This window comes from Parasteatoda tepidariorum, chromosome 10 (assembly GCF_982258835.1).
Source record: "Parasteatoda tepidariorum strain Cologne lab strain chromosome 10, Ptep-v5.0, whole genome shotgun sequence".
Lineage (NCBI taxonomy): Eukaryota > Metazoa > Arthropoda > Arachnida > Araneae > Theridiidae > Parasteatoda > Parasteatoda tepidariorum.
This window is the reverse complement of record NC_141764.1, coordinates 19,637,881-19,650,619: the sequence shown is the minus strand read 5'-3', so window position 1 is coordinate 19,650,619 and position 12,739 is coordinate 19,637,881. Positions and strand designations below refer to the sequence as shown.

The window sequence follows — 12,739 nt, the reverse complement described above, 5'->3', positions numbered from 1 at the left end:
CGGTCGGAGAGCCATAGTAAACATAATTATAATCGAAAGTTCTCATCTTCCTCAGCATTAGTTTCGGCATCTAACAACATATTTTGTTTGTTTTGTAATTCCAAAAATCACGAATCGAAAGATTGTTCTCTGACCATCGAAGAAAAAAAACAAACGCTGAAAGATCAATTTCGCTGTTTCCGGTGCTTAAAGAAATATCACACATCCAAAAAATGTTGGAATAAATGCATTTGCACATTATGTAAGAAACCGCATAGCGAATTAATTTGTGATAAATCAGCAATAAATAATGAGTCGAAAGAGAAAAACGATACTTTGGCATCCGTTACCACTTCATGTGTTTCGAAACGAAAACAAAATGAAATGATCTATTTACAGACTTCTTTAGCGTATTTGATTTGTGGTAATGTAAAGAAGTTGGTTAGAATTTTATTTGACTCTGGTAGCCATCGCAGTTTTTTGAAACGGGATATTTGTAATGAGTTGAACCTCAGGACCATGAAAACTGAACGGTTGCATGTTTTCGGTTTTGGAGAAAAAATTTCCAAGGGGTGTTCTTATGATTTAGTGAAAGTGAATCTTCAGAACAAAAACGATAAAAAATTAAATGTGTGCATTGAAGCATTTGTAGTAGAAAAAATAACGTGTGGGAAAATAGCCGCACCCCAAGAGAAAATTAAACAATTAGCAAGGAAAAATAATATTTTTCTTTCGGATACCGGAGAAATTGATGATATAGACATTTTGATCGGCGCCGATTTCCTACATGACGTAATCTTTGATACGTCTTTGAGGCTGGGAAAAGGGCTCGTTGCAACCGATAGTTTATTTGGTTTTGTGGTTCAAGGGAGATTCATGAATAATTGCCAATTAAGTAGGATTGTAAACAATACTATAATATCTGATGTTGATTATTCTTTGTTTTGGAACCTTGAAGGATTAGGAATAAATACTATGAACGAAGAAAATGTTGATAATAAAAGTGAATTGTTAAAAGATTTTAATTCTGATTTACATTTTGAAAATAATAGGTATAGTGTACGACTTCTCTGGAGACCTAATACAAAACATTTGTTAAATGATAACTTTGAGCTGGCTTCAGAGAGGTTTGACAAATTAAAGAGGATATTTAAGAATGATAAATCCTTGTTTGAAGAATATAAAAAAGTTATAAAAACTTACGAAAATGAAGGGATAATTGAGAAAGTTAAAAACACTGATCCCCAAAATTATAAACAATGTTATTTACCTCATAGGGCGGTTATAAGAAACGATAAACTAACTAGCAAATTAAGGATTGTATTTGACGGTTCCGCGCATAAAAAAAATGAATTGTCTCTTAACGATTGTTTGTATATTGGGCCAAATTTAAACCCAGATATATATGAACTCATGCTAGCGTTTCGGGAAAACAAGATTGCTTTTATAGGGGACGTGCAACAAGCTTTCTTACAAATAGGGATTAATGTAGAAGATCGAGATGTCACAAGATTTCTTTGGTCAGATGACCCCGATAATGATTCGTCTACAGTAATTTATAGATTTTGCCGAGTACTATTTGGTATCAACTGTAGCCCTTTTCTCTTAGCGGCTACTATTAAAGAGCATATTAAAAAGTTTGCAAAATCAAAGCCTCTTGCGTATGAATTACTAAATGAAAGGGTATATGTCGATGACGTCATAGGGGGAAGTGACAGTACAGATACAGCATTTCAAATAAGTTCTGATTGTGTTGAAATATTTCGGGATGCGGGCATGGTATTGAGAAAGTTTCAAACAAATGATAAAAAATTACGCGAATTATGGAAGAATGCAGGTATAGATGTTCAGAATGAAAAGGAATCGTTAGGTCAATCAGGCTATCCATTTAAAGTTTTGGGAGTTTGTTGGGATCCTAAAAAAGATGCATTTTACTTTGAGTCCAAATTTCTGTTAAAATTGATAGACACAGGGCAAATAACAAAACGATTTATTTTGAAAATCATTGGGCGTATTTTTGATCCAGTAGGATTTTTGGGACCCTTTACAATGCTTCTAAAATCTCTAGTTCAAAGCATTTGGAAAAGCGGAGTGGAGTGGGATCAAGAGCTACCCTTAGATATGGAAAATCAGTGGCGCGAAATATGTAAACAATTCGGTGAACTTAATGATTTGAAAATACCGCGTTATTATTTTCTCGAAGCAGGTAACAAAGAAATTATAAGTTCACAGTTACATATCTTCTCTGACGCCAGCTTAAAGGGTTATGGTACAGTTGCCTATATCAGATCAGAAACTAGTGATGGGCATATTTCTACATGTTTTGTTTCAGCTAAAAGTAGAATTGCGCCCCTCAAAATGATTACATTACCACGATTTGAGCTACTAGGTGCCTTCCTCTCTGCTAGATTATTTCGAACTATTACTAGAGCCATAAAAATTCCGTGTGACAGTTTCTTTTGGTGCGATTCCTCTATTGTGTGTTGTTGGATAAAAACTCCTGCCATTCGTTTTAAACAATTTGTGCGTAACCGATTGGAAGAAATTCAAGAGATTACTCAACCTAAGGACTGGTTCCACTGCCCCGGAATTGACAATCCTGCCGATCTTATTAGTAGAGATGCTTCCACGAGTATATTGAAGGATTCCGACATTTGGTGGAAGGGGCCACCTTGGTTGTCGCTTCCGACCGAAATGTGGCCAGAATTGAAACTCTTCAAAGAAAATGATGAACAAATGGAGTATCGTAAAAATGAAATCACCGTTATGAAATGTGTAGATGGTGAAGAACTTGAGTTGATAAATATCGCTAACTTTAGCAACCTCGAAAAAGTTGTTAGAATCATAGCGTGGGTAGTGCGATATTTGAACTGTTTAAAGAAAGTTAAGCCGAATATGGACACTCTGACTGCAGAAGAGCTCCGAAATTCTGAAGATATACTAGTAAAGCTTACTCAAGCAAAATTCTTCGAAAGTGAGATACGAACTCTCCAATCTAGTTTGCCTATTCCAGCTTCTTCTACTATTTTCAATTTAGCTCCTTATCTTGATGAAAAAGGTATCCTGAGAATCACAGGAAGATTGGACGAAGGAGATTATTCTTTTGATGAGAAAAAGCCTATAATCATACCAAGACAGTCTAAATTTGCAGAGTTGCTTGTCAAGCGAGAACACGAAAATGTATTTCATTCTGGAGTAGAGAGCACTCTAGTTCAAATTCGGAGAAGATTTTGGGTGCCTAAAGGAAGACAATTAGTAAAAAAGGTTGTCTCGAAATGTTTGATTTGTCGCAGATACACAGCCAAGCCTTCTACCCAAATGACTGGACAGCTTCCAAAAGATCGAATTAGTGAAACTCCTGCTTTTACCGTATGCGGAATTGATTTTGCCGGACCAATCTACATCAAGGGTGAAAATGGAATAAAGAAATCATATATAGCCTTGTTCACATGTGCAGTCACGAGAGCAATACATCTTGAATTAGTCACAGACATGTCTACTTCGACTTTTCTGCTGGCATTCAGAAGATTTCTCTGTAGAAGAGGTGGTTGTCATACAATCTACTCCGACAACGCCAAGACTTTTAAATGTACCGATAAAGAGCTTCAAAGATTATTTGATATTTTGGAAAATTCCGAGTTCAAAAACTTTCTTGCTGCTAAAAGAATATCCTGGAAATTCATCGTCCAACTTGCCCCTTGGTGGGGAGGATTTTATGAAAGATTGGTAAAAAGTGTCAAAGAGCCTCTAAAGAAAATACTTCGAAAAGCTCTCTTAAATTTTGAAGAGATGACCACTATATTGACTGAAATCGAAACCATCGTTAATCTTCGACCCTTGTCCTACGTCACTAACGAAATTGGTGAACCGGAAATTCTTACCCCATCACAGTTTTTAACCCCTGGTAAAGAAAAGGCAGAGTATCCAGCCCATTTCATAGAAACCATCCATAGAGAATCCACCAAAAAGATTCTTATAAAAAGAAAAGAATACCAAGCTACATTATTGGCTAATTTATGGAAGCGCTGGAAGGAGAGCTATTTGTTTAATTTGAGATCTGCACACAACTTCACTTCTCCTAACCAAACAAAATGTTTGAAAGTGGGAGATGTGGTTATGATGGAGGGCACCACAAAATCAAAACTATTATGGGACATAGGTATTATAACAAAAGTATTTCAAGGGCGTGATGGACGTGTAAGATCTTGCCTTATTCGCAAATCCAACGGCGAATATAAACGCCCAGTACAACTTATTTATCCTTTAGAACTCAATGACTGAAATGAACAATGATAATGTTTTTATTTTAATTTTCTTATTAGATTATGTTTTTTTTTAATTTTCTTTCAAGTGAATATTTGCATCTCATTTCAAATTTATTTGCATTTAAATGTTATTTTTTTTTTAATATGTTTATGTTATTTTTGTCTAATTTTTATGTTTAAAATTTTAGTGAACTCGGAGGAGTTCAAGTGGGGAGTGTTGAGGATTTATGATAACAGATGGCGCTGAGCGCAAACAATTTTCTTATTATTTTTTCTTCTCTTCTTAAGTTTCAGTTTGGATTTAACCACTGAACCACAATGAAATAAAATCCTTTTTATTATTACAATTTGTGTAATTATTGTCGAATTCGAATCACCTCTTATAAATTTTTTTTACATGGAATTATATTTGAATTAAAAAAAATTATGATTGAAGGCAGAAAGTTTTTGACTCGCTTAAAAAGCATCAGGGACTTTGTGGAAAAACAAAAAGTAAGCATATAGGGTTCAAATTTTGACCACTCATCTTGTTAAAGTAATAAGACATATCAGCCACTCCCATTCTCCTATATTTTGAAAATCTAAATTCATCAAAAAATGTATGTTCAAGTTGGAACATATACAAAACTGAGAGAATTAGAAACTTATTTTATAACTATCAGTAATTAATGAACATGGTTACAGTTATACCTTTGAGCCCATAAAATTGGCGCTTAGTGCATGAAAATTCGATCATTTAAAAGATTTTTTTCTTCTTTATGTATTAGACATCAATGTATAAACTTTGTGTACCCCTTCCCACGAAAACTTGCAGTTTTTTTTCCCCCATCTTTGTAGCAGCATTGTCAAAAATAATCTGGGTTATGCAAAGTAACACTCTTTATGAATGTAAATCAAATCCAGGTACATTGATAACAAATAAAATATACGGTACGAGCTTACTTTAGTACAGTAAAAGCTCAATATAACAAGGGCAGCATATTACGAGAAATTTACTATTACGACGAATTTCCAAGTCACTGCCAAAAACCAAACAATAAAGGTACAAATGTTATATGTTTATAACGAGTTGAAAATTTCAAGACTTCTATTACAACAACTAATTTTTTTTGTAGAGAAATACATTTTTTTTCTGTTTAATGTGCAATATTATACAAAAAAGTTTTCACCTTAATCTGTCAGTTAAGAGAAATCTTCCATCTTATCAGTGTGGTTATTACGGAACATCCTGTATAATTATAGAAACTGGCAATTTAGGCTTGCTAAAACACAAATGAATATTAAATATTACAATCAAGATCTCTTAGCTGATACATAATCAAAAATTAGAGTTGTTACTTTTTCGATTGCATACAATAGTACTAATACATTATTGGGACAGTATGGGTAGAATCAATACTTTGGTATTCCAAATATCAATGCACACAGCCACACAAACTGTAGAAATATACTCGGGTACTTCTGATGCTAAGTTAGGCAAAAAAAATAATCGCTTACTTACAATCATGATAATAACTTATCTGAATTTTGGTTAAAATTGTATTTGTGAATTCAAATAATTATGATTAATCGCAAATTCGTAAAGAGAAGATTACAAGTAATAATTGTTACATGTAATCAAAATCTATGATTACAAGTTATCACAATATACGAGTACAGGCAATATTGATTATACTGTAATCAGGTTAATGAGTAATTGATTACGGTGTCTATAAAAAAAAAATTCTGTGAATCAAAAATAGAACTAAGGTATCAATGAACCAACCCTGATGGAAAAATTAAGGTATTCTTCAGGGGTATAAATGAGGTTATTATTTAAATCCGTCTTTAGATTGAACAGGGTGCAAATGAATACCTCAAATATACCCCCAGAGGTATATATGTTTCAACCTGAGGTGTTTTATCTTACTACGGTGGAGAGGTAGATGTTTTCTACTATAAGGTGTTTTGTTTTCAACCATAGGCTATCAATTATCAACCTGAAATATATTTTTCTACTCCTGTGGAAGTATTTATTCAACATTCTGGATCTACCTCAAATGTATTTTTTGACAATTGTAAAGGTAATTTTTTAATAACATGAGGTGTTTTATATTCTACCTCAGGTTATTATATTTCAACCTCAAGTATATATATTTATGCTTGTAGAGGTATTTTTTAACAACTTACGGTGTAGATCAACCTCAAGTGTATTTTTTGATCGTTGGATAGATTGTTTCTTATGAACGTGAGGTGTTTGATATTCTACTTTGGATTAATATTTTTCAACCTTAAGTGTGGATTTATATAGTTAGGGTATTTATTTATCTACATTAGATGTGCCATTTTACACTTCAGGTTATTATCAGGATATATCCAGGTTCCTAAAGTGAATTTTTTGACAATTGTAAAGGTAATTTTTTAATAACATGAGGTGTTTTATATTCTACCTCAGGTTATTATATTTCAACCCCAAGTATATATTTTTATGCTTGTAGAGGTATTTTTTAACAACTTAAGGTGCGTCATTTTACACATTAAGTTATTATAGATCAACCTAAAGTGTATTTTTTGATCGTTGGATCGATTGTTTCTTATGAACGTGAGGTGTTTAATATTCTACTTTGGATTAATGTTTTTCAACCTTAAGTGTGGATTTATAGAGTTGTTAGGGTATTTATTTATCTACATTAGATGTGCCATTTTACACTTCAGGTTATTATCAGGATATATCCAGGTTCCTAAAGTGAATTTTTTGACAATTGTAAAGGTAATTTTTTAATAACATGAGGTGTTTTATATTCTACCTCAGGTTATTATATTTCAACCTCAAGTATATATATTTATGCTTGTAGAGGTATTTTTTAACAACTTACGGTGTAGATCAACCTCAAGTGTATTTTTTGATCGTTGGATAGATTGTTTCTTATGAACGTGAGGTGTTTGATATTCTACTTTGGATTAATATTTTTCAACCTTAAGTGTGGATTTATATAGTTAGGGTATTTATTTATCTACATTAGATGTGCCATTTTACACTTCAGGTTATTATCAGGATATATCCAGGTTCCTAAAGTGAATTTTTTGACAATTGTAAAGGTAATTTTTTAATAACATGAGGTGTTTTATATTCTACCTCAGGTTATTATATTTCAACCCCAAGTATATATTTTTATGCTTGTAGAGGTATTTTTTAACAACTTAAGGTGCGTCATTTTACACATTAAGTTATTATAGATCAACCTAAAGTGTATTTTTTGATCGTTGGATCGATTGTTTCTTATGAACGTGAGGTGTTTAATATTCTACTTTGGATTAATGTTTTTCAACCTTAAGTGTGGATTTATAGAGTTGTTAGGGTATTTATTTATCTACATTAGATGTGCCATTTTACACTTCAGGTTATTATCAGGATATATCCAGGTTCCTAAAGTGAATTTTTTGACAATTGTAAAGGTAATTTTTTAATAACATGAGGTGTTTTATATTCTACCTCAGGTTATTATATTTCAACCTCAAGTATATATTTTTATGCTTGTAGAGGTATTTTTTAACAACTTAAGGTGCGTCATTTTACACATTAAGTTATTATAGATCAACCTCAAGTGTATTTTTTAATCGTTGGATAGATTGTTTCGTATGAACGTGAGGTGTTTGATATTCTACTTTGGATTAATATTTTTCAACCTTAAGTGTGGATTTATATAGTTGTTAGGGTATTATTTATCTACATTAGATGTGCCATTTTACACTTCAGGTTATTATCAGGATATATCCAGGTACCTAAAATGAATTTTTTGACAATTGTAAAAGTTATGTTTTATTAACGTGAGGTGTTCCATGTTTTACCTTAGGTTATTATTTTGTAACCTCAAGTATTTATTTTTGTATTTTTAGAGATATTAATTTATCAACCAAATTTGCGACATTTTACTTTTCAGGCTTTTATAGCTCAACCTAAAGTTGTTGTTTTTTTTTCAATACTTACGAATGTAATAACTCACAAACGTGAGGTCTTGTAAGGTTCACCTAGTTAATTAATTTTTAACCACACTATTATTTATATTATATAAAGAATAGTGTATAACTTAACATTTTTCCACTGGTAGAGATCTTCATTTATCAACCTAAATTGTAATATCACACCTTCGGCAGTAATTGCGTCTTTTGTTAAGGTATAAAAGAAAGTTTCTAATACAGAATTCGTCTGTAATTTTAATAGATTTAATTAAACTATCTTGAAATGACACTTATCCGAATTTTAAAAAAATTATTTGTGGGAACTCGTATTTTTATGAAGCAGATGTCTAAGGTGCTTGAATTTTTAAAGCTATAAAACTGCAAATTTAAATAATTACTCAACTGTCATTCAAAATACTTTTATTTAAAACTAAAATTTCATTTTTTGGCAAACCAACAAAATTATTTTAAATATTGATCCTGTCTCCCTTTTGAAACTTGGAAGTATTGGAACCTAAAAGAAAATAAAAAGGAATTAGTAAGAATGTCATATTTACAATAATAGCTGCAGGTTTTAAAATATTAAAAAATTTTGTTCATGACTTAAATTAACTGGCTGAAATTAATTTTCTTTTTCAGATAAATGGCATTCTACTTCTGTCATTTCTATTCAATCCTCATAACTAAAAGCCTGACAGGTACCTCAGCCACAAAATAAAATACTCTGAAGAAAGTACTACCATTAACGACCTTTACTTTCAAATTTATAATTCCAATCTTATTTGGAAATTTTAACACTTTATTTTCTCATAATTGAACCTATATCGTTCATTATGGTACTTGTAAGTCTGATACTTAGATTGTCTTTCTTTTTTTTTTCTTTCTTACAAATCTTTAAACTCAATAAGACTTCTATATTTTTAAACTTTTTGCGAGACTTTATGAAACTAATAATTTTTTTAATCAATTTTTGACACTGATTCTGAAAAAGACTTCCGTTAATTTCAATCACATCAGAGTTTCGCAGAAAATAGTTATTTTAATATTCTAATCAATCAATGTAATAAAAAATCAACAATAGTTTAATAATTTAAAATTAGGTACAAATTTTTATGCATTTCTTACACCCAATCGAATAAATCTAACCACAAGCTGATAGGAGCATTTGTTTTACAGTTGTGAGCAATTTTATGAGAAGAAAATGTCTAAGAGAGAACGATTTGAAATAATGCTTTTAAAAGTGGTTGAGTAATATATTTCCTATGTAGCTTGTAATACCAAGGAAAATAAAATTATCTAATAAATAAACTAATTGCTGCAATCATTTGTTTAAATATAAAATCATATCTCACTGTGAAATTCAAAACAATGCATATAACTTTCATACAATGAATGCTTTTATTCAATTCAGCATTAAAATTACATAAAAAAAAATTTAAAAAAAAAAAAAAAACAATATTGACTTATTTTTAAAAAAATTTAGGATTTCCAAAATTTGCTAATTTTTTAAGTAATGAACCGTAAGCAGCTGTATAAAAAAGCTCATAACCTTGAAACAAATTATCATATAAAAAAAATCGGGTTTCGTCTTTCAAAATCGGGTTAATTCTGCTTAATATTCTAATATGTTATAACAATCTGCTTAGCAAATAATTAACAAGGGTAAATTGCGAAAAATGAAAAAGTGAGCTAATACAGTGTATTAGTTTTCAAATATCAAGCAAACTACTGTTATCAACAGTTACATAAATTTAGTAGTTTATTATGTGAGATTACTTCTTCTTTTTGGTATAAATTCTGAACTATTTTCCTGGGGAAGGCTGAGCTGTAGTTTGCTGCACATGTGCTATATACAGCCTATAGGTCAGGGGTGGCGAACCTTTATACACCAACGTGCCATTTTCTCTAAAAAATTGCTTAATGAGGTCATATATGTGCCGTCAAATAATTTTGACTTCGTGATTATTGGGAGAAGAATAATACTAAATACTATCAACTCAAAACTCTTTATTTACTTTGAAAAGAAATACAGTTTGCAATGTCTCAGTTAGTTATACAAGTAATTCAACTTAAAGTAACATCAGTGTGACTTCTGTTGTTGCAGATTAGATGACCAATAACTTATATTAGGTTGTAAAATGTTAGTTTAAGCAGGACTGTTGATTTTTTTTTGCTAGCTTGTTTTTTACTGTTAATAATTGTTTTTTCGCATTAATTTTTAATTTTTTTATTAATAATTGTTTATTATTTTGTTTGTTTTTTGTGAATTTTAATTTAATTGTTACATATGCTTCATAGCGTAATAACAATTCATAGTGTAACAACAATTATGATCGGTGGAGTGCCCAAAATATTGTGCCGCGTGCCATTGGTTCGCCATCCCTGCTATATAGGTCATCTCAATAATATCAGGGTACTACTTGCAGGGGCGGATCCAGAAATTTTTCCTGGGGTCATAGACTCAGATCCCCCCCCCACACACACAATAAAAAATGTTTTTATAAAAAAATATTTTAATTATTTTTTTTGAAAAAAAAAATGCTGTTTTTAATGCTAGTCTTCTCATTTATTTTTTTCATAATGAACAATACATAAATAATTCAATTATACAAAATCTTTAAATAATAAATGTAGGATAAGCTTTGTAAATATATACATATGTATCCCATAATATATATTTTGTAATACAGGATGCATAGCGTTTTTAAAAAGTGCTTAAAGGTGATTATTTTCGTCTTTTAAAAGCCCTTGAAGGTGCTTTTCCCATTGGGTGTTTTTAAAAAGTGCTTAATTTTTCCTTTTCTGAAATGAGATTTTTCCTTTACCATGTTGATTTTCGCTATGAATTATACAGAGAGACATTGTTCAATTCATAATTAATTCAACCCCAACCTATTTCGGCGCATCGTCAGTCCGTTGCTTGTAAAAACGCCATTCGATTTACATGATTCAGAAATTTTGACAATTGTCAAAAACAATGTCAAAAGTTTTTTTTTTTTTACATGACGGTTAAAACCAGATAAAACCGTCAATTGTCAAAAACTTTTCAATCCTGCCTAATTATGATATTGCTTTAAAGTGCTTAAAAATATTATTTGAGTGCTTGAAAAGTACTTAAAAGGTGCTTATTTTTTGTTGAATAATTTGACTACGCAGCCTGAAATATATGTATTACAAAAAATCGTATGTTAATCAGATTTAAAATGCAGTGTTATCATACATCTGGGTTGTGTACAAAAATAAGAAAAGCATTTCACAACATTTACTAAGATGATTACTAAAAAATAATTTCATTGCTACAATGAACATTTAGATGGAATACAGTCAAGAAATCTGAAAAACTTTTTCTTGGTTTTCCTGTCTTTGTATCGCAAAATTTGATTTGTTTTAATTTAATTTCACACAAAATAGGTTAATACAATTTATATAAATATGATTTTAATTAAATACTAAGTTACTTTGATTTCTGGGCTGTGTTAAAAATAAAAATATAAGAAGAATGTTTCACAACATTCATTAAGATGACAGGCTGTCTGTCAAGATTGATCAAAAAATTATTGATTATAAAAAATAATAGCGATAATGAGCATTTAACTGGAATCCTATTACCGTTCAGCAACCTTGAAGACTTTTTCGTGGTTTTCCTCTTCGTGTAATGCAAAATTTTATTATTTTAAATTAATCTTAATTAAAATAACTAGTTCTTATAACTTTCATTAATATCATTGTACTCCGATATTTAAATTGCGAGTTACTTTGATTTCTGGTTTGGATTAAAAATAAGAAGGGCAAGAGAATTTCGCTATATTCACTGAGATAAGCCATCTATCAAGGATGATAAAAATGATTAATTATTAAAAAATAATTTCTGGAATCCTATTACCGATAAAAGCAATCTGAAAAACATTTTCGTGGTTTTCCTTAGCAGTAACGCAAAATTTGATGATTTTAATTTAATCTTAATTAAAATAGGTTATTTTTATAGCTTTCATAAATATAACTGTACTTCGATACTTAAGTTGCGACTTACTTTGCTTTATGGGTTGAATTAATAAGAACTTTTCGTTAAATTCAAAAAGATGATACCCTATAGGGTATATCTATCAAGGATAATAATAATAAAAAAATGGTTGTTTATTAAAAATTACTTCATTGAGATAATAATGAATATTTAGCTGGAATACTATTACCACCAAGCAATCTGAAAAATATTTTCGTGGTTTTCCATTGCGTGTAACGCAAAATGTGGTTATTCCAATTTCATCTTAATTAAAATAAATTATTCTTATAACTTTCATTAATATGAATGTTCTTCGATACTTAAATTGCGACTTACTTTGTTTTTAGGGATTGTGTTAAAGGTAAGAACAGCGTATCGCTACATTCACAAAGATGACAAGCCATCTATCAAGGATGATAAAAAAAAAAAGGAATTGTTTATTAAAAAATAATTTGTTTGAGATAATGAGCATTTAGCTGGAATCATAATACCAGTAAAAATAATATTTTTAAAAAAAAATTCGTTTTTTTTTTTTTTTTTTTTTTTTTTTTGCGTG

General features: G+C 30.4%; 1 protein-coding gene across 1 annotated transcript; it reads left to right on the top strand.

Moving 5' to 3' along the window:
* The first annotated feature begins 498 nt into the window (after nucleotides 1-498).
* On the top strand, nucleotides 499-4,260 carry LOC147802206 (uncharacterized). Its single transcript, XM_087152682.1, has one exon. It carries the CDS (start codon nucleotides 499-501, stop codon nucleotides 4,258-4,260), a length of 3,762 nt encoding a protein of 1,253 aa, XP_087008808.1.
* The last annotated feature ends 8,479 nt before the right edge of the window (nucleotides 4,261-12,739 follow it).

What these genes read in the sequence shown, in the direction of transcription:
- LOC147802206 (XM_087152682.1), top strand. Translation starts at nt 499, where the DNA reads ATGAAAACTGAACGGTTGCATGTTTTCGGTTTTGGAGAAAAAATTTCC.